This window comes from Scyliorhinus torazame, chromosome 2 (genome assembly GCF_047496885.1).
Source record: "Scyliorhinus torazame isolate Kashiwa2021f chromosome 2, sScyTor2.1, whole genome shotgun sequence".
NCBI lineage: Eukaryota > Metazoa > Chordata > Chondrichthyes > Carcharhiniformes > Scyliorhinidae > Scyliorhinus > Scyliorhinus torazame.
In genome coordinates this window covers 113,608,309-113,627,739 of record NC_092708.1, presented here as the reverse complement: position 1 = coordinate 113,627,739, position 19,431 = coordinate 113,608,309, and the positions used below count along the sequence as shown (strand labels likewise).

At 41.1% G+C, this 19,431-nt stretch overlaps 1 protein-coding gene across 5 annotated transcripts in view; it reads right to left on the bottom strand.

The window, feature by feature from the left end:
* Positions 1–19,431, bottom strand: part of tlk1a (tousled-like kinase 1a) — a 279,213-nt gene that overhangs the window by 151,603 nt on the left and 108,179 nt on the right. For 4 of the 5 annotated variants that reach the window (XM_072475834.1, XM_072475818.1, XM_072475826.1 and 1 more), the window contains 3 exons: positions 13,714–13,789; positions 4,109–4,152; positions 1,219–1,335 (listed from right to left, as the gene is read on the bottom strand). In XM_072475834.1, the coding sequence (XP_072331935.1) occupies positions 1,219–1,335; positions 4,109–4,152; positions 13,714–13,789 (237 nt within the window). The remainder of the gene's footprint in view (positions 1–1,218; positions 1,336–4,108; positions 4,153–13,713; positions 13,790–19,431) is intronic. The other variant, XM_072475832.1, reaches the window with a different exon arrangement.

Sequence of the window (19,431 nt, the reverse complement as noted above, 5' to 3'; positions counted from 1 at the left end):
CCGTGCTGCTGGCCTGCCATGGTGTGCTTTCAAAGCAAGCGATTTAGCCCTGTGCTAAACAGCCCCTTGGAGTGAATAGGGAGGGAATAGAGAATACGGACCAAGTAAGTGCAGAAGGTTTATTTTTTAAGTTAGAGCATCAGGATCTGGGCGTGCAGGTGCACAGGAAGGGCCTGTTCCTGTGCTGTACTTTTCGGTGTTCCTTGTTTTTAATTCCCCAAAGCTTCAGTATCCATGAAGTGTTGTCGGACATTTTTGGACTTTAAATGTGTTAACACTAAATATAATTCACTTACTTTCAGTGAGATGAATAGGTACATCACACAAGACACATTCAGTGCCTTGAGCAAATAGTGTAAATATACATGTGGATGTATCAAATGCCCAGATGGGATAACTCATATTACAAGACAGCATTCATCTTTGGCTTCAAGTCGCTGAGCGAGCAACTGAATAGCCATTCTAATTGCAAATGTGTCTTAAATTATGACTTGTGCTGTAAAATTATATTGTGAAGCATTTCCTATCAATAATTTAATTGGTTAAAGGACAGCACGGTGGTACAGTGGTTAACACTGCTGCCTCACGGCACCGAGGTCCCAGGTTTGATCCCGGCTCTGGGTCACTGTCCGTGTGGAGTTTGCACATTCTCTCCATGTTTGCTTGGGCTTCGCCCCGACAACCCAAAAGATGTGCAGGGTAGGTGGATTGGCCCCTTAATTGGAAAAAATTAATTGGGTACTCTAAACTTTTTTTAAACATTTAATTGGTTAAACATTTAGTAAAAAACGCAAGAACTTTAATTCAAATCATAAAAGGAATGTCATCAGTCTATTTTGTAAGTGTGCAGGTTTTATTATTTTCCCCCATGTGTAGACAATTAAAACAACATATTACTCAAGTCGAAACCCATCTCCTTTATATTTTTCTGACATTTTATACCACCATGCACGACTCTTTTAGTCAAGCTAAGTAAACACCTGTTCCTTGCGCTCTATTGCTCCGAAACAAGGTGATAGGCAGGAATTATCTATTTACCTGCCATTAATTTTTTTTTCCTTTCCCTTTTTAATGGAAATCTTCTAGATAGCCAGCTAATATCTAAAACTCATCAAAAATCAAAACAATGTTTTTGCTTTGCCAAGAACAAATCCATAACATTTATACATGAAGTCAAGTTTTGCCTACAGGTTAAGTATGGAGAAATTTCAAACTTACAGATGAAGTAGCAGAATGAGAAAAGGAATTCTGAGGGGATCGAATTGAAGGAGGCACTCCTCTCACTGGACTGGTACCATTACCGCCTGTGTACTGGGAAATTTGAAGAAAATCCACCTGTAATTCCAGTATTCTTTAAACATTCAGAAAACTAGATGGTCACTATTAAAAATAGTATCATCCAACAAAATAATCCAGCTTTAAAATGAAACAATGCTATTGTAATTAACAAATCCCTGGTAATACACAGCATAGGAAAACATCAGCATAGCAAACAGCAAAAATGGTATGCCAACAAATCAAATTTACTGCAATTGCTCCTGACGGACAAATATGCACCGACTAACATAGAAAATACAGCACAGAACAGGCCCTTCGGCCCACAATGTTGTGCCGAACCCTTGTCCTAGATTAATCATAGATTACCATTGAATTTACAGTGCAGAAGGAGGCCATTCGGCCCCCCGAGTCTGCACCGGCTCTTGGAAAGAGCACCCTACCCAAACTCAGCACCTCCACCCAACACCAAGGGCAATCTTGGACACTAAGGGCAATTTATCATGGCCAATCCACCTACCCTGCACATCTTTGGACTGTGGGAGGAAACCGGAGCACCCGGAGGAAACCCACGCAGACACGGGGAGGACGTGCAGACTCCGCACAGACAGTGACCCAAGCCGGAATCGAACCTGGGACCCTGGAGCTGTGAAGCAATTGTGCTATCCACAATGCTACCGTGCTGCCCTTAAGAACAAATAAATCTACACTATATCATTTTACTGTAATCCATGTACCTATCCAATAGCTGCTTGAAGGTCCCTAATGTTTCCGACTCAACTACTTCCACAGGCAGTGTATTCCATGCCCCCACTACTCTCTGGGTAAAGAACCTACCTCTGAGATCCCTCCTATATCTTGCACCTTTCACCTTAAATTTATGTCCCCTTGTAATGGTTTGTTCCACCCGGGGAAAAAGTCTCTGACTGTCTACTCTATCTATTCCCCTGATCATCTTATAAACCTCTATCAAGTCGCCCCTCATCCTTCTCTGTTCTAATGAGAAAAGGCCTAGCACCCTCAACCTTTTCTCGTAAGACCTACTCTCCATTCCAGGCAACATCCTGGTAAATCTTCTTTGCACCTTTTCCAAAGCTTCCACATCCTTCCTAAAATGAGGTGACCAGAACTGTACACAGTACTCCAAATGTGGCCGTACCAAAGTTTTGTACAGCTGCATCATCACCTCACGGCTCTTAAATTCAATCCCTCTGTTAATGAACGCGATGATGTGGAGATGCCGGCGTTGGACTGGGGTGAGCACAGTAAGAAGTCTTACAACACCAGGTTAAAGTCCAACAGGTTTGTTTCGATGTCACTAGCTTTCAGAGCGCTGCTCCTTCCTCAGCTGAATGAAGAGGTATGTTCCAGAAACACATATATAGACAAATTCAAAGATGCCAAACAATGCTTGGAATGCGACCATTAGCAGGTGATTAAATCTTTACAGATCCAGAGATGGGATGACCCCAGGTTAAAGAGGTGTGAATTGCATCAAGCCAGGACAGTTGGTAGGATTTCGCAGGCCAGATGGTGGGGGATGAATGTAATGCGACATGAATCCCAGGTCCCGGTTGAGGCCGCACTCATGTGTGCGGAACTTGGCTTGCGACCATTAGCAGGTGATTAAATCTTTACAGATCCAGAGATGGGGTGACCCCAATGAACGCGAGCACACCATAGGCCTTCTTCACAGCTCTATCCACTTGAGTGGCAACTTTCAAAGATGTATGAAGATAGACCCCAAGATCTCTCTGCTCCTCCACATTGCCAAGAACTCTACCGTTAACCCTGTATTCCACATTCATATTTGTCCTTCCAAAATGGACAACCTCACACTTTTCAGGGTTAAACTCCATCTGCCACTTCTCAGCCCAGCTCTGCATCCTATCTATGTCTCTTTGCAGCCGACAACAGCCCTCCTTACTATCCACAACTCCACCAATCTTCGTATCGTCTGCAAATTTACTGACCCACCCTTCAACTCCCTCATCCAAGTCATTAATGAAAATCACAAACAGCAGAGGACCCAGAACTGATCCCTGCGGTACGCCACTGGTAACTGGGATCCAGGCTGAATATTTGCCATCCACCACCACTCTCTGACTTCTATCGGTTAGCCAGTTCGTTATCCAACTGGCCAAATTTTCCACTATCCCATGCCTCCTTACTTTCTGCAGAAGCCTACCATGGGGAACCTTATCAAATGCCTTACTAAAATCCATGTACACTACATCCACTGTTTTACCTTCATCCACATGCTTGGTCACCTCCTCAAAGAATTCAATAAGATTTGTAAGGCAAGACCTACCCCTCACAAATCCGTGCTGACTATCCCTAATCAAGCAGTGTCTTTCCAGATGCTCAGAAATCCTATCCTTCAGTAAATACCCTTTCCATTACTTTGCCTACCACCGAAGTAAGACTAACTGGCCTGTAATTCCCAGGGTTATCCCTAGTCCCTTTTTTGAACAGGGGCACGACATTCGCCACTCTCCAATCCCCTGGTACCACCCCTGTTGACAGTGAGGACGGAAAGATCATCGCCAACGGCTCTGCAATTTCATCTCTTGCTTCCCATAGAATCCTTGGATATATCCCGTCAGGCCCGGGGGACTTGTCTATCCTCAAGTTTTTCAAAATGCCCAACACATCTTCCTTCCTAACAAGTATTTCCTCGAGCTTACCAGTCTGTTTCACACTGTACTCTCCAACAATATCGCCCCTCTCATTTGTAAAAAGTTTCGGAATTTCAATTTAAGTTTAAATACGTAAAACAAAAGTAAAAATTTTGGAATGTTCTATGATTTAAAATAATCTATATCGTACTTACATCAAAATAGTCACTAATTTTATGTCCTCTTCCACCAGCTTTACCTGAACAAAAAATAAATTTAAAAATGATTATCTGATAATATGCAGTGCATATATAAATACTTTCAACTGAAATATTACTTCCCCAAATTTTACTGAATGAGTTGTGAACAGTTACTTAATCCTTTATAAATTATTGAATGTTGCAGGAACATCTCATTGTTTACAAGACACATATTCCCCATAAACACAAAAATCTTATTTTAAAAGACATTACACCACATTATTTTAATTAATAATTGAAGTAGTTGTCTTAAACTGAAGTTAACGGACATCAATGTATGCATATGCATGGTCAACTAATTTTGTTTTTGCCATAATAAGAACAGAAAATTCTGGAAAATCTCAGCAGGTCTGGCACCATGTGAGAAACTGAATCCATATCACTCTTCTTGCCATTATGTTTCCTCCTTTGCTCGATCATTTAATTTAGTGTTCTCATCTGTTCAAGGTGTTTGTCTCCTCCCAGTTATCATTCACATATCTCACGTGAGCCTGAAGAGCAAGCGATGCAAGAACGGTCGGAAATGGGTATACGATTGTCTGTTCTTGCAAGCACCCAAGCAAATGTGGCTGAATGACATGAGAAGCTCGAATTCTAATCTTCCTAATGCAGGCATGTGAATACTAATTGTCACCTTAGTCATTTTGTTTTAGAGATTTGTTTACAATAAAACACCAGTGGAACTTCCTTTGCTTAGGAAACTTGCTATACTGAGAATTAAAGGGATGCATTACTGGCCCAGTAATGGAATGCAATGGCCCAATGTTCTGGAACGCCAAAGTGTTGCGTAACTATGTATCACATAATATCATAAATAGTATTATTAGTCAACCAGTTAAAATTATCTTTGGGGTGGGAGAATAATCATCATTGAGTCAATAAATTCTCCGTATTTTTTTAAAAATACAGTATGTTTTAGATTCAGCTCAATGATCCACTATTCAACATTCCTATACATGTGGAACTTAAACTAAAGGAAATATGGTGAAATTTTAAAGGTGTGCCAACTTTCCTGTCATTGTGGAAAAATACTATTTGGATAAGCATCGATGATGGCTCTGCAGCAATAACGCAGCATCCAACATCTACATGGACAGGAATGGGAAATTTTGGAAATACTCAGCATGTCTGGCATTTATTAAGAAGCAGAGCTAACATTTCATGTCATGACCTTTCGATCTTAAAAAGTTAACTCTACTTTTCTTTCTCCGTACATGTTGCCAGACTTGACGAGTATTTCAAAACATTTTCTACGTTTATATTAGATTTCCAGAATCTGCAGTATTTTGTTTTTGTATCTACATAGACATGATAGGGGAGTGACATTTCCAGCTGCAAACAGATGTGTAGGTCATAAGTAGAATTACTTAGATTATATAGTACAGAAACAGGACATTTAGACCAACTGGTCCATGCCAGTGTTTATGCCTCACACAATCCTTCCCCAATCTTATTTAGCTAATTCCAATTTACATATATTTCTATTCATTTGTCCATCATGTTTTTCTAGCTTCCCCTTAAATACCTCTATTCTATTTGTCACAACACCTTGTGGCAAGATCCACATTCAAACCACTCTCTGAATAAAGTTTCTCCGAAATTCCCGATTAGATTTGAGAATCATTTTATATTCATGATATCTAGTACATGTCTTCCGAAAGTAGAAACATCCAGACTACCAAATCTCATCATAATTGTAAAGATTTCTATCAGATCAGCCCTCAGTTTTCCTTTTTCTAGAGAAAAATGGTAGATTTGGTTAATCTTTCTTGATCAGTTATAACCTCTTCTGATATCATCCTTCCAAATCCTCTTTCACACCTTCACCAATGCCTCTACATTCTTATAATATGGGGATCAGAACTGTGGACAGCATTCAAAGTGCAGATCAACCAAGGTTCTGTACAAAGTTGATGTAACTTCTTTGCTCAATTCTATCCCTCTACAAATACATCTCAGTGGTTGGCTTGCTTTTGTTAATGCCCTGTGTCTATACTTTAAGCAATGTGTCTATCTGTGCCCTGGGTTCCTTTGCTCAACTACCCCTTTTACAGTCATTTTCCACAGGCAGCATGGACTCACATCTTCACAACTCCAGACTCAAAGTCTATCCATCATCTGCAAGATATGTGATGGAATACTCTCCACTTGCCTGCATGAGCTGTTCCAACACTCAAAAAGCTCAACACCATCCTGGATAAAGAATCCCGTTTGACTGGCACCCACTCAACACCATAAGCACTTAATTAGCTGCACATTATGGCTACAGTATGCACCATCCAGAAGATGGACTGCAGAAACTATCATGGTTTCTCTGATAGAAGCTCCATGTATTGCAACCTGTACGACCTTGAAAGACATGTGGAAGCAGGTATACAAGAATACCACCACCTGCAGGTTTCCCTCTTGTCATGGGAATGTCACTTTAAGAAATGTTTGTCTGCTCAAGTGGCTACAGTCATGACAGAGTGTGGGTGGAGCTGAGCTCTGGTTCTGCTTTTTAGTTTCGCTTTGAGGAAAAGCTTGGGTGTGTCTGTGTTTTTTAGTTTTGTTTTAGTGTTGGAGCTGCAGCCAGCCAAAGAAGGTGTAATTTTGATCTCTCTGCCATCTAAAGACTATCTCTAGATCATTTGATGAATTCAGAGTGATAACTTCACTCAGTAGATAATTTAAACCGATGTGCTTCTTTTAAAAGTTTTTTTTTGTCTTATAGATGTTAAAAGGAAAGTTTAAGGATTACTTAAGAGTGTTGTATTCTTTGGGGGTTGTATTTGAATTGATGGTTGCTAGGATGTTCACGGTTATGTTTTCATAGACTATTTTCTAAATGGGGAAATGCTTCGGAAAGCAGAAGCACAAAGGGACTTGGGAGTCCTTGTTCACGATTCTCTTAAGATTAATGTGCAGGTTCAGTCGGCAGTTAAGAAGGCAAATGCAATGTTAGCATTCATGTCAAGAGGGCTAGAATACAAGACCAGGGATGTACTTCTGAGGCTGTATAAGGCTCTGGTCAGACCCCATTTGGAGTATTGAGAGCAGTTTTGGGCCCCATATCGAAGGATGTGCTGGCCTTGGAGAGGGTCCAGAGGAGGTTCACAAGAATGATCCCTGGAATGAAGAACTTGTTGTATGAGGAACGTTTGAGGACTCTGGGTCTGTCCTCGTTGGAATTTAGAAGGATGAGAGGGGATCTTATTGAAACATACAAGATACTGCGAGGCCTGGATAGAGTGGACGTGGAGAGGATGTTTCCACTTGTAGGAAAAACTAGAACCAGAGGACACCATCCCAGATTAAAGGGACAATCCTTCAAAACAGAGATAAGGAGGAATTTTTTTAGCCAGTGGGTGGTGAATCTGTGGAACTCTTTGCCAGAGAAGGCTGTGGAGGCCAATTCACTGAGAGTCTTTAAGACAGAGATAGATACATTCTTGATTAATAAGGGGATCAGGGGTTATGGGGAGAAGGCAGGAGAATGGGATGAGAAAATATCAGCCATGATTGAATGGCAGAGCAGACTTGATGGTCCGAGTGGCCAAATTCTGCTCCTATATCTTATGGTCTTATGTTTTAAAAAGATTGACTGAGTTCATAGAATAAACATTATTTTGCTTTAAAAAATACTTTTAGATTTCTCCTGCACCACACCTGTAGAGTGGGCCATGTGCTCCCCATACCACAATCTCGTAAAAGTTGTGGGTCAGGTGATCTCCATGATATACTTTGGAGTTCACTAAACCCTGGCCCATAATACTCTAAGTCACATACCCTTCTCACTTGGAAATATATCTGTTCCTTCATCATCAGTATTATCAAAATTCTGGAGCTCCTGGGAGATTCCTACCTAACAGCACTGTAGAAGTACCTACACCAAAGACTGATGTAGTTCATATTGTGGCACACCATCATCTTCTTGTGAGCAGTTAGGAATGGGTAAAAAAAAATGCTGTTGTTACCAAAGAGGCCCACGAATGAATAAAAGAAAAATAAGGTTAGTCAAGTAGAACTTGCCCATTTTGAAATCTGTTCCGTCAACTCTTCTTTATCTTTTGGTTTCTACATTTTTTCCTATTACATCTTTGAATACAGATTTCATTATATTTCCTACCACTGGCATTAAGCTAATTGGTCAATAGTTTCCTGAAATTGTTCCATCTCCCTTTTCAAATACAGGAATCAAGTTAATTGTATGCAAGTCCTCGAGGATTAAGTAAAAGTAAAGTTGCCATAGTCTCAGATGACCAGAGGGTGCTTTCCCCTTTGAGCAGGAGATCTGGCTGGTGGTGATTTAACCCAAGAATCATCACATTTCAGGTGAGGGGCAAGGTTGAGAGAAATGGGCCATCATGAATAACCTCAGCTGGCACAGGAATTGAACCCACGCTGTTGGCCGCACTCTGCATTTGTACTATTTATTCTCTTTTCAAGTGCATTTTAATTGTATTATATATTAGTGCCTCTGCTACCTCTTCTAATCTTTCAATATACCTAGATGCAATTTCTCATCTTTCCACATTGAATGTTGGTACAGCTTTTCTGATCTCTTCTAGCTGTATGGCCACCTTTTTAGTATGACTACCTTTCTAGTGGCCTGTAAGTACAGAGGAAAGTTAACTATTCAACATTTCTACCATTTCACTATCATCGGTCAGCTTACCCTGCGCATTCTTTTATGGCCACATCCCACCCTCGATTTTTGCTGTATTATATATGCCTGCAGAATATTCCTTTTTAAATTTGTTGATGATTTAAAATTCAGAATTCCTCTTTTTGTAAAACTTTTGCCCAGCCTCTTCATATTCTCTTTTGTCAACTCTTTTAATGTTTATGTATTTACGGTCTTCTATTTCAATTTTACCCACATCTCTATTAATCCATTTGTTTCAATATTGCCTAGTTTTGTTTAATATCTCTCAAATTATATTGATAGCTTTAAAATATTTCTCACTGCTTTGTCATTTTACCTTAGTTTCATTCTCATCCTCATAAAATTTAGATACTTTTTTCAAATGTATTACTTTCGTCTTACTTGCATCTTTTGCAAATATTTTAAACCCCACTATGTTTTGAAGATATGTATAGGGCACACATAGCTTAAACTACATTAGCTGGGTCAATCTAGGTTTTGAAACTACTGTCCATTAACTCAACACTATTTTTCTACATGTAATCAATGGGTCTCATTGCACATCAGTCTGGTTGCAGATTCTGTTGCATTCAGTGGCTGAGTGGTATACTATCTCTGTTGTTGCATACTAATAAGAAATGATAATAAAGTTTTCCTTTGGGTAGCTGAAACAGTTTTTCAGAAATCGAGAATTCCCTTTGTGTGTGTGTGTGTGTGTGGGGGGGGGGGGGGGGTCAATACTGGCATGGGGTTCCTAAAACAAAAAGCTCTGAAAATCACTCATCTATGCAAATATGTTCAGAATTAGCAGGGAGGTCACAGATTTTTCACCCTTTTTTGCTGATCTGTACACTGCCTGTGCCAACTGTACATATGGCAAAGTTATAGCTGCTTGAGTTTATTTAGATCTGCAATCTAAGATCGTAGAAGTCTATTGCACTGTAAACAATGTTCGTTCTAGACATATACAGGGGCTGTTCTCAATGCATCAACGGTGGGCTCTTTACAATTAATTAATTCTCTACAGAATCCGGTACCAACTTGTATCCGTTGTAGGATTTCTAGCATATTTTATAGTACCTGTAATTCTATAGCATATATTATACTGGATGATAGGCACGTTGAGCATGGAATGACAACCACTGCTCAAATGTTTGTGCGAATTTTCACGGTGGTCAGCTGAGGGAGATATTTTGATAACAATCCCCAGTAGATGACAATCTTAACTTGAGATCAGACAGACTGTTTTGCCATTTACTGTCATGGTTAATTGAATACACATGTCAAAATATTTTACTTGACACCTATAGAAAGGAAATCATTGCAATCCAGAAGAATGCCTGACATTCTTCATTCTTTGATTTGTCGTATTTGTTCAAGTACCTTAAAAAGTACCGGTCTAGACTCTGACCACACAACAAAAACATTCTCGATACCAGAGTTGTGCAAATTTTGTCCTGATGGTCATTGTCTTGAGAAAGTTCTGGGGAAACTGAAAGGTCTGAAGGTGGATAAATCACCTGGACCAGATGGCCTACACCCCAGGGTTCTGAAGGTTATAGTTGAGGAGACTGGAGGCATTTGTGGTGAAATTTCAGGAATCACTGGAGACAGGGAGGGTCCCGAGGACTGGAGAATGGCTAATGTTACAGCCCTGTTTAAGAAGGCAGGAAACTATGGGGTCAGGTAGCCTGACTTCAGTTGTTGGTAAGATTTTAGAGTCTATTATTAAGGATGAGATTGTGGAGTGCTTGGAAGTGCATGATAAAATAAGACCAAGTCAGCACGAATTTGCTAAGGGGAGGTCATGTTAGAATTTTTTGAGGAGGTAATGAGGAAGTTAGACAAAGGAGAACCAGTGAATGTGATCTATTTGGATTTCCAGAAGGTCTTGACAAGGTGCTGTACAAGAGGCTGCAAAATAATATAAGAGCTCATGATGTTAGGTGCAAGGTACTGACATAGATAGAGGATTGGCTGACTAGCAGAAGGCAAAGTGTGGATAAAGTGTTCTTTTTCAGGATGGCAGCCAGTGACTAATGGTGTTCCGCAGGGATCAATGTTGGGACTACACCTATTCACAATATACATGAACGATCTGGAAGAAGGAACAGAGGGCATTGTTGCTAAGTTTGCAGACGATACAAAGATATGTGGAGGGACATGCAGTTTTGAGGAAGCAGGGAGGTTGGACAGGCTAGGAGAGTGGGCAAAGAAGTGGCAGATGGAATGCAATGTGGTAAAGTATGAGGTTATGCACCTGGTAGGAAGAATAGAGGAACAGACTATTTTCCAAATGGGAAAAGACTTCAGAAATCTGAAGCACAAAGGGATTTGGGAGTCCTAGTTCAAGATTCTCTTAAGGTTAACATGCAGGTTCAGTTAGCAGTTAAGACGACAAATGCAATGCCGGCATTCATGTTGAGAGAGCTAAAATACAAGAGCAGGGATGTACTGTACTTTTGAGGCTGTATATGGCTCTGGTCATACCCCATTTCGAATATGGTGAGCTGTTTTGGGCCCCATAGCTAAGGAAGGATCTACTGGTCTTGAGAGGCCAGAGGAGGTTCACAAGAATGATCCCCGAAATATAGGACTTGTCATACGAGGGGCAGTTCAGGACTCGATAGAGTTCAGAAGGATGAGAGGCGATCACATTGAAACTTACAGGATATGGAGAAGCCTAGATAGAGTGGACGGGGAGAGGATGTTTCCACTTGTAGGAGAAACTAGAACCCAAGGCCACAAACTCAGACTGAAGGGACAATCCTTTAAAACTGAGACGAGGAATTTCTTCAGCCAGAAGGGGGTGAATCTGTGGAACTCTTTGTTGCAGAAAACTGTAGACGTAAAGTCACTGAGTGTCTTTAAGACAAAGATAGATAGGTTCTTAATTAATACAGGGTTATGGAGAGACGGCAGGAGAATGGGGATGAGAAACATATCAGCCATGATTGAATGGCGGAGTAGATTCGATGGGCCGAATAGCCTAATTCTGCTCCAATATCCGAAGGTCACATGTTAAAAATTAATTTCACGGAGACTTCTGGTGGCCGCCATTGAGTGAATGGCCATACATTTAGTGGCTCCTGCTCAAGGTGGAATTTTTTGGTACTTTTTACCCGATAGACAGGGTGTTTGTTAGTACAAAGTGCACGAACAGTGAGAGATAGAAATTCTCCTCCAGTAGGCCTGTTTATGGCTTATCAGACGAGGAGTGCAATGATCTAAGGACAGCAATGTGGTCGGGAGAACTCTCGAAGTGCGTCAGAGGGAAAGATGGTGGAAGTCCCCGGCCCAGTGGTCTACTGAGCAATTGGTGCAGCTTCTGAACGGCAAGCTCCAACAGCAGAGGGAAGATGCCTTGGAGGACCCGGCTACGGTGGCAGAGCCTATCAGGGTTACTGTGGAGAGTGTGGAGCAAAGGCTGGAGGCGCAGAATCAGATTTTGATACGCCGGAGGAAGCGAGTAAATGTATGAGACTGGAGGACTTGTAAGGATATTGAACTTAGAGATGCCAGTACAGGGAATATGGGTGTGTCTGTTGGGCAGCATTTGCAGGTAATTAAGTCTTTACAGATCCAGAGATAGGGGTAACCCCAGGTTAAAGAGGTGTGAATTGTGTCAAGACAGGACAGTTGGTAGGATTTCGCAAGCCCAGGCCAAATGGTGGGGGATGAATGCAATGCGACATGAATCCAAGATCCCGGTTGAGGCCGTACTCATGTGTGCGGAACTTTGCGGAACAGGACGCGCGACAACACAAAATCCCCGAGCAGAAACCTATAGCCAAGTTCCGCACACGGGTACAGCTGAAGTATGGAGTGAGGCTTTGCGGAGGGTTAATGCGTACTCGTCATGTGCAAGGCCAAGTCTGATCCAATTTAAACTGGTAAACAGGGCCCACATGACAGTGTCCAGGATGAGTCGGTTCTTTCCAGGGCTGACAGATAGATGTGGGAAGTGTGCGGGGGGTGCCGGCAAACCAAGTTCATATATTGTAGGCATGTCCTAGGTTGAGGAGTTTTGGACGGGATTTGCAGATATAATGTCAAACATTTTGGGGGTAAAGGTAGCTCCGAATCCGAAGATGGCAATATTTGGGGTATTGGAGGATCCGGGAGTACAATTGCGAGAGAGGCCTCCCTGATAGCCCAGAGATGGATTTTCTTGTGCTGGCGGGACTCGAGCCACTGAGTGTGGGGTGAGCAATTTGGCAGAGTTCCTGCACTTATAGAAAATCAAGTTTGCCACCAGGGGTGCAGAGGAGGGATTCACATTGAGGCTGTTCATCAACTTCTTTAAGGCGTATTGAGTTGTCACACTGGGCAGGGGATTCTTTTTCCGGTTCAGGTTGAGTTAAAGGGGGGGGGGGGGTGTAAGGATGTTTTGGCTGTTTGCTGTTGCCGTGGTTGGTTTTTGTGTTTTTCTTCTTTATGTATATTAAAAGAAATGTAGTATATAGCAAAAGTGGAGTATGGGAACACTCTTGGTGGAGATATTACTTCAGTGCTCTGTGCTTCACTGCCTGTGGACATTTTTTCATTACACTTAATTTTTCCTTCAAAATGCATACAATGTCACAAATAATGTGTGGACCATCCCAGGTTGATGAGTTGAAAGCATTACATACTTTTGGTTATTACCACCGCAGATAAAAATTCCAGTAACCCCTTGTTCTGCCACCCAGTTATCAGTGCTTCCTATTAAATATGAAAGTAAAAACTTCAAACTAGTCTTTCTAGGAGTTGAGTTGGAGGATGGGGAGGAAAGCTTCTTTCTGATTTCAGTGATTTTCCTATGTGGCAGCAAAATCAGTGAGCTGTTGAAACTTGTAAAACTTCCAAGTGGAGTTTTGTTAAGTAGAAAAAAATGAAGTGAGTGCATTGACTCTCCATCTGCAACCTCTAGGAATGTTTACACATCTCTTACCTTGGCTATTATCACCCTGACTATCTGCTTTCCGTTTTCTTCCTCTCGCAGAATCAGGTTGTTTCTTTTCTGGAGTCTAAAAGAAGAAACAGAATCACATTTGAACTACTACAATCCTGGCATCTTTGATGTAAAAAAAAAAAAAGAACATTTCTCACCTCTATGAACTTGTACCTTGTATTCTGGTCAATTTTACATTGAAATTCTAAAACATAAAATCTTGGGGGAATAAGAGGTGCAATCATGTCCATAGGAGTAGGTATTGGAATTGTCCATTGAAGTACTGGAATATTTAAAGACATCGATTTACCCAGTGACCAAAGTTTTAATAATTCTCTGCTGATTCTTACAGCTGCTGGCTCTCGTACAGATATCAATATCCCCTCAATTTCATCTGCACACACCAAATTGCTCCAAATGGTGGATGAAATGGCTATTGCTCTCAAGCACTTTTACACCAAGCATGACAGAGGTCACAAGGCTGTGGCAAGCCTATAGTTAGATTAAACAAAGTCACTTCTTCAAACAGTACATTTGGACTCAGCACCGCTGGGCTAGGAATGAAAAAGAAACAAACAACCAGTATTCCCATCTCTGACCAAAACCCAGTAATCCTTGCTAAAAAAACATGAATATGTAGAGTGTGGAGGTACAAACCCCAGCCATGTCTTACATAAAACACTATCTTCTCTAGATTATAGTGAATAATGCAAATTCAGTTTTTAAAAATTACTTTGCAATCTGCTAATGCTATCTATTTATTAGTTTTATTCTATTCATGAGATTATGCAAAATTGATGATAAAATAGTTCTACTCTGCCCTATCTATAGTTGCAATTAATGGTATGGAGCCAAGTCTGAGACTGGCGAGAATCAGGGTCCGGGGCTAGTGTACAGAGGGAGTGGGAAAACAAAGTCTTGAAACTGAAGAGCGGGATCGGAGGTCAAGCCCAGGATTGAAACTCATATTGTAATCTGAAGGGGATACAGTAGCAGAAAACCTGGATATAATGCACAAATCGTTGAAACTGGCAGAGCAGGGCGAAAGCGATTAAAAAGGCATACGAGATCCTGGGCTTTATAAATAAATAGAGGCATGGGACACAAAAAGTTAGTTATGAAGAAAACAATGGTTTAGCCTCAACTGGAGTGCTATGTCCAATTCTGGGCATAACACTTTAGGAAAGATGTGAAAACTTTAGAAAAGATTTAAAAGAATGGTTCCAGAGATGAGAGACTTCAGGTAATAATAATAATAATAATAATATTTATTAGTTTCACAAGTAGGTTTACATTAACACTACAATGAAGTTACTGTGAAAATCCCCAGTCGTCATACTACAGTATTTGGTCTGAGGGAGAATTCAGAATGTCCAATTCACCCAACAAGCATGTCTTTCGGGACTTGTGGGAGGAAACCAGAGCACCCAGAGGAAACCCCATGCAGACACGGGAAAAACGTGCAGACTCCACATAGACAGTAACCCAAGCCAGGAATCGAACCCGGGTCCCTGCCGCTCTGAAGCAACAGTGCTAATCACTGTGCTCCCGTGCAGCCTAGAAGACAAGGAACATAAGAACTAGGAGCTGGAGTAGGAAATTCATCCCCTTGAGCCCCCGCTTCACCATTCAATACCCTTCATAGAATTTACAGTGCAGAAGGAGGTCATTCGGCCCATCGAGTCTACACCGGCTCTTGGAAAGAGCACCCTACCCAAGGTCCACACCTCCACCCTATCCCCATAACCCAGTAACCCCACCCAACACTAAGGGCAATTTTGGACACCAAGGGCAATTTATCATGGCCAATCCATCTAATCTGCACTGTGGGAGGAAACCGGAGCACCAGAGGAAACCCACGCACACACGGGTAGGATGTGCAGACTCCGCACAGACAGTGACCCAAGCCGGAATCGAACCTGGGACCCTGGAGCTGTGAAGCAATTGTGCTATCCACAATGCTACCGTGCTGCCCTCCTCACCGATCTCCTCACGGTCTCAACTCCACTTTCCTGCCCGTTCTCCGTAAGCCTTCAACATATTATGAATTTTAAAATATGTCTATCTCCTCCTTAAATTTACTCACTGTTCCAGCATCCATTGCACTCTGGGGTAGTGAATGCCACAGATTCACGACCCTTTGAAAGAAATAATTTCTCCTCATCTCGGTTTTAAATCTGCTACCCTTTATCCTAAAATTATGACCTGTCATTCTATATTTGCACACAAGAGGAAGGATCCATTCCATATCTACTTTGTCAATAGCTTTTATCATTTTATATACCTCAATTAGATCTCCTCTCACTCTTCTAAACCCGAGAGTATAGGCCTCAACTGCTCAATCTCTCTTCATAAGACAAGTCACTCATACCTGGAATCAATTTTGGGAACCTCCTCTGAACTGTCTCTAATGCAATTACATCCCTCCTCAGATAAAGGGACCAAAACTGTATATGGTACTCCAGGTGTGGTCTCACCAATGCCTTATACAGTTGCAGCAACACATCCTGACTTTTATACTCTATTTCTTTAGCTATAAAGGCCAACATTTAATTTGCCTTCCTTATTACTTGCGTACTAGTTTTCTGTGATTCATGCACTAAAGCACCCAGATCCCTCTACATCGAAGCACTCTGATATTTCTCTCCATTTAGATAAGTTGTCTTTCCTTTTTCCAACCAAAATGGATAAACTCTCACTTATCCACATTTAACTCCATTTGCCAAATTTTGGCCCACTCACCTCTGTCCATTTGTTAATATCTTATTTCCTCATTGCAACTTACTGTCCCACCTATTTTAGCGTCAACTGCAAATTTGGCTATTGTACATTCCATCTCTACATCCAAGTCATTAATTTATATTGTAAATAATTGGGTCCCAAGGACTGAACCCTATGGCACCCCACTAGTAACATCTTGCGAACCAGAAAAAAAAAAACATTTATTCCAACTCTCTACCTTCTGTCGGTTAGTCAGTCTTCTATCCAAGCTAATAAATTACCCCTAATCCCACGTGATCTTGTGTATTAACCTTTTGTGCAGCACCTTATCAAATGCTTGCTGGAAGTCCGGGTATACTACAGCTACAGGATGTCCATTATTAATTTGGCTTGTTATATCTTCGAAGAACTGTAGCAAATTAGTCAAACACGATTTACCCTTCATAATACCATGCTGACTGATGGATTGTATTTTGACTTTCTAAATATCCTGTTATTCCTTCCTTAATAATAGATTCTAACAATTTCCCAATGACAGATGTTAAACTAACCGGTCTATAATTTCCTACTTTCTGGTTCCCTCCCTTGTAGAATAAGTCCATTTTTACAATCCACTGGAACCTTTCCCGCATCCAGGGAACTTTGGAATATTATAACCAATGGATGCACTATAGACGCTGCCACTTCCTTTCAGACGCCAATATGTAGCCCATCAAGCTCTGGGGACTTGTCTGCCTTCAATCCAAATAGTGTTAGTACTTTACCCCTATCGATGATGATTTTTCTAAGTTCCTCCTTTTCTACTATCTCTGCATTAACTGTTACTATTAGGATGGTACTGGTGTCCTCCACCGTGAAAACATTGATTTAGCGTCTCCATCATTTGTGTTGCCCACTATTAATTTCCCAGTCTCATCCGCCAAGGGACCAACATTCACTTTAACTACTCTCTTCATTTTTGTATGCTTAGAGAAGCTCTTGCTATCCTATTTTACATTTTGCACCAGTTTTCTTTCATAATTTACCTTTGCCCTTTTTATTACTTTTTTAGTAACCCTTTGTTGATCTTTAAAAGCGTCCCAATCTTCCAGTCTGCCACAGGCCTTTGCAAAATGGTATGCCTTAGTTTTTGTCTTTATGCTATCTTTAACTTCCTTGATCAGTCATACAATCTTTCTTTCTCTGGAATATATTTCAGTTGGGATGAATTGAATAGCTCCTTAAACAACTGCCACTGCTCATCGACTATCCTATCTTTTAGTCTTCCTGCCCAGTTCACTAGGGCCAAATCTGCCCTCATGCCAACGTAATTACTTTTGTTCAATGCCAGAACGTGAGAATGGGACTCCAGTTTCTCACCCTCAACAAAATTTGAAATTCAAAAACAGCAACCAGAGGAATAACTTTTTAATGCAGTTAAGATCTAGAACACACTGCTGTTGGTGGAAGCAGTTTGAACTGTAACTTTTAAAAAGTAATTCGATAAACACTTGAACAGAAAGAAAATTTTTGAGTTACTGGAAAAGGGCGGAGGAGTGGGACTAGCAGAGTTGCTCCTACAGAATGGCAGCATGGGCAGGACAGACTGGCCTTCATCTGTGCTAGAACCTGCTACGGTTCGATGAAAATGCAAGACAACTTAAAAGTGGCAGCATAAAGTTCATCACACTAAATATACAAAGTCATATTTCTCAGATTTTAACTCCACTTTCAACACCACTGATGTCTTTGACTCTTAATTGGTAATTACTGCTTATTAATCAATGCGGGAGCATTTTTTTCCCCAAAAATGTTTTGAGTTTGCTTTTCATAAATTTAAATGTGTCTACCAATCTTAATTGATCTTGAAATAATATTCTAAGAGCTTATTATTCATACTGCTTAACACTTCAGAGGCCTTGATGAGGTATTCTACTATCCCTTCACATCCTTTAATTTTCTTATGTCATGAGAACAATGCAAAGCCTTAGCATATTCTCTGTAGACTTATTGGGTTTGACATTCTGACCAGGACCAACTGTAATAAAATTGAAAGGTTTGTAAACGCATCTTCCATCAAACATACAGTACGAGGCTTCTAGGATTTTGCAGTCTTCATTTAAATCAGTGTTTTTCAAACTGCTCCCCCCCCCGCCCGACTCACTTTTACCAACCGACCGACCTTTGGGACCCACGCCGGCCGACCTTCCCAACTCATCATTTTCACTTACCTGCTTGGTCCTCACGATCTCACTCTAATCAGGTTCACAGGGGGAGACTGCAATGCGCATATCAGTTGCAGAGTTCAGCCGGTTCCTTTGCGCTGTCTTCACCTTTGCGAAGACGAAAAATCCAACCTTACACATATAGGTCGCTGTGGAGAGCAATAGCAACAAAATGCTCGTTTTTCTCAGCATTGGATACTCAGACACACTACTTCAGAATGCTGACTTGTGGCGTGCTTTTAATGTGCTGTAATAGGTGAGGTGCAGAAGTTCAGTCTCTTTATTTGAAGTCAGCTGCAAGTTAATAATAGACTCTGGGGTCTCAATTCTTCTCTTTCAAAATCTGAAACTTCTCCTCTGTAGTGACATAAACGATTGATCAGCACAGCCAGATCAGGCTTGCCAGTCTATTGACCGTTCCTTTACTAACACTGTTTTCTTCAATGTGTCGTTGCAGTGCGAGGAACATGTAGTAGTTTTTGCTTTGTATTCGCACTTGTCAAACTTGCAATGACTATTGGAAAGTATTCATTTCTTCACAGTTCCGAAAGCAATCATCATCCTTCCCTTGCAATCAGAGGTTCAGTTAATTTAGAATTGAAAATATGTCTGCACGATAAGACACAGCTAGCACCCAACTCTCATTTGCCAGTACCTCCCTGCATATAACACAAATGGGCTTTGCATCCTGATTTGCATCGACATAATTAACAAAGCCATACCTCAAAAAATCATCTTTATGCTGCTTTGTTGTCGGCTGCAAAGAGACATAGATAGGATGCAGAGCTGGGCT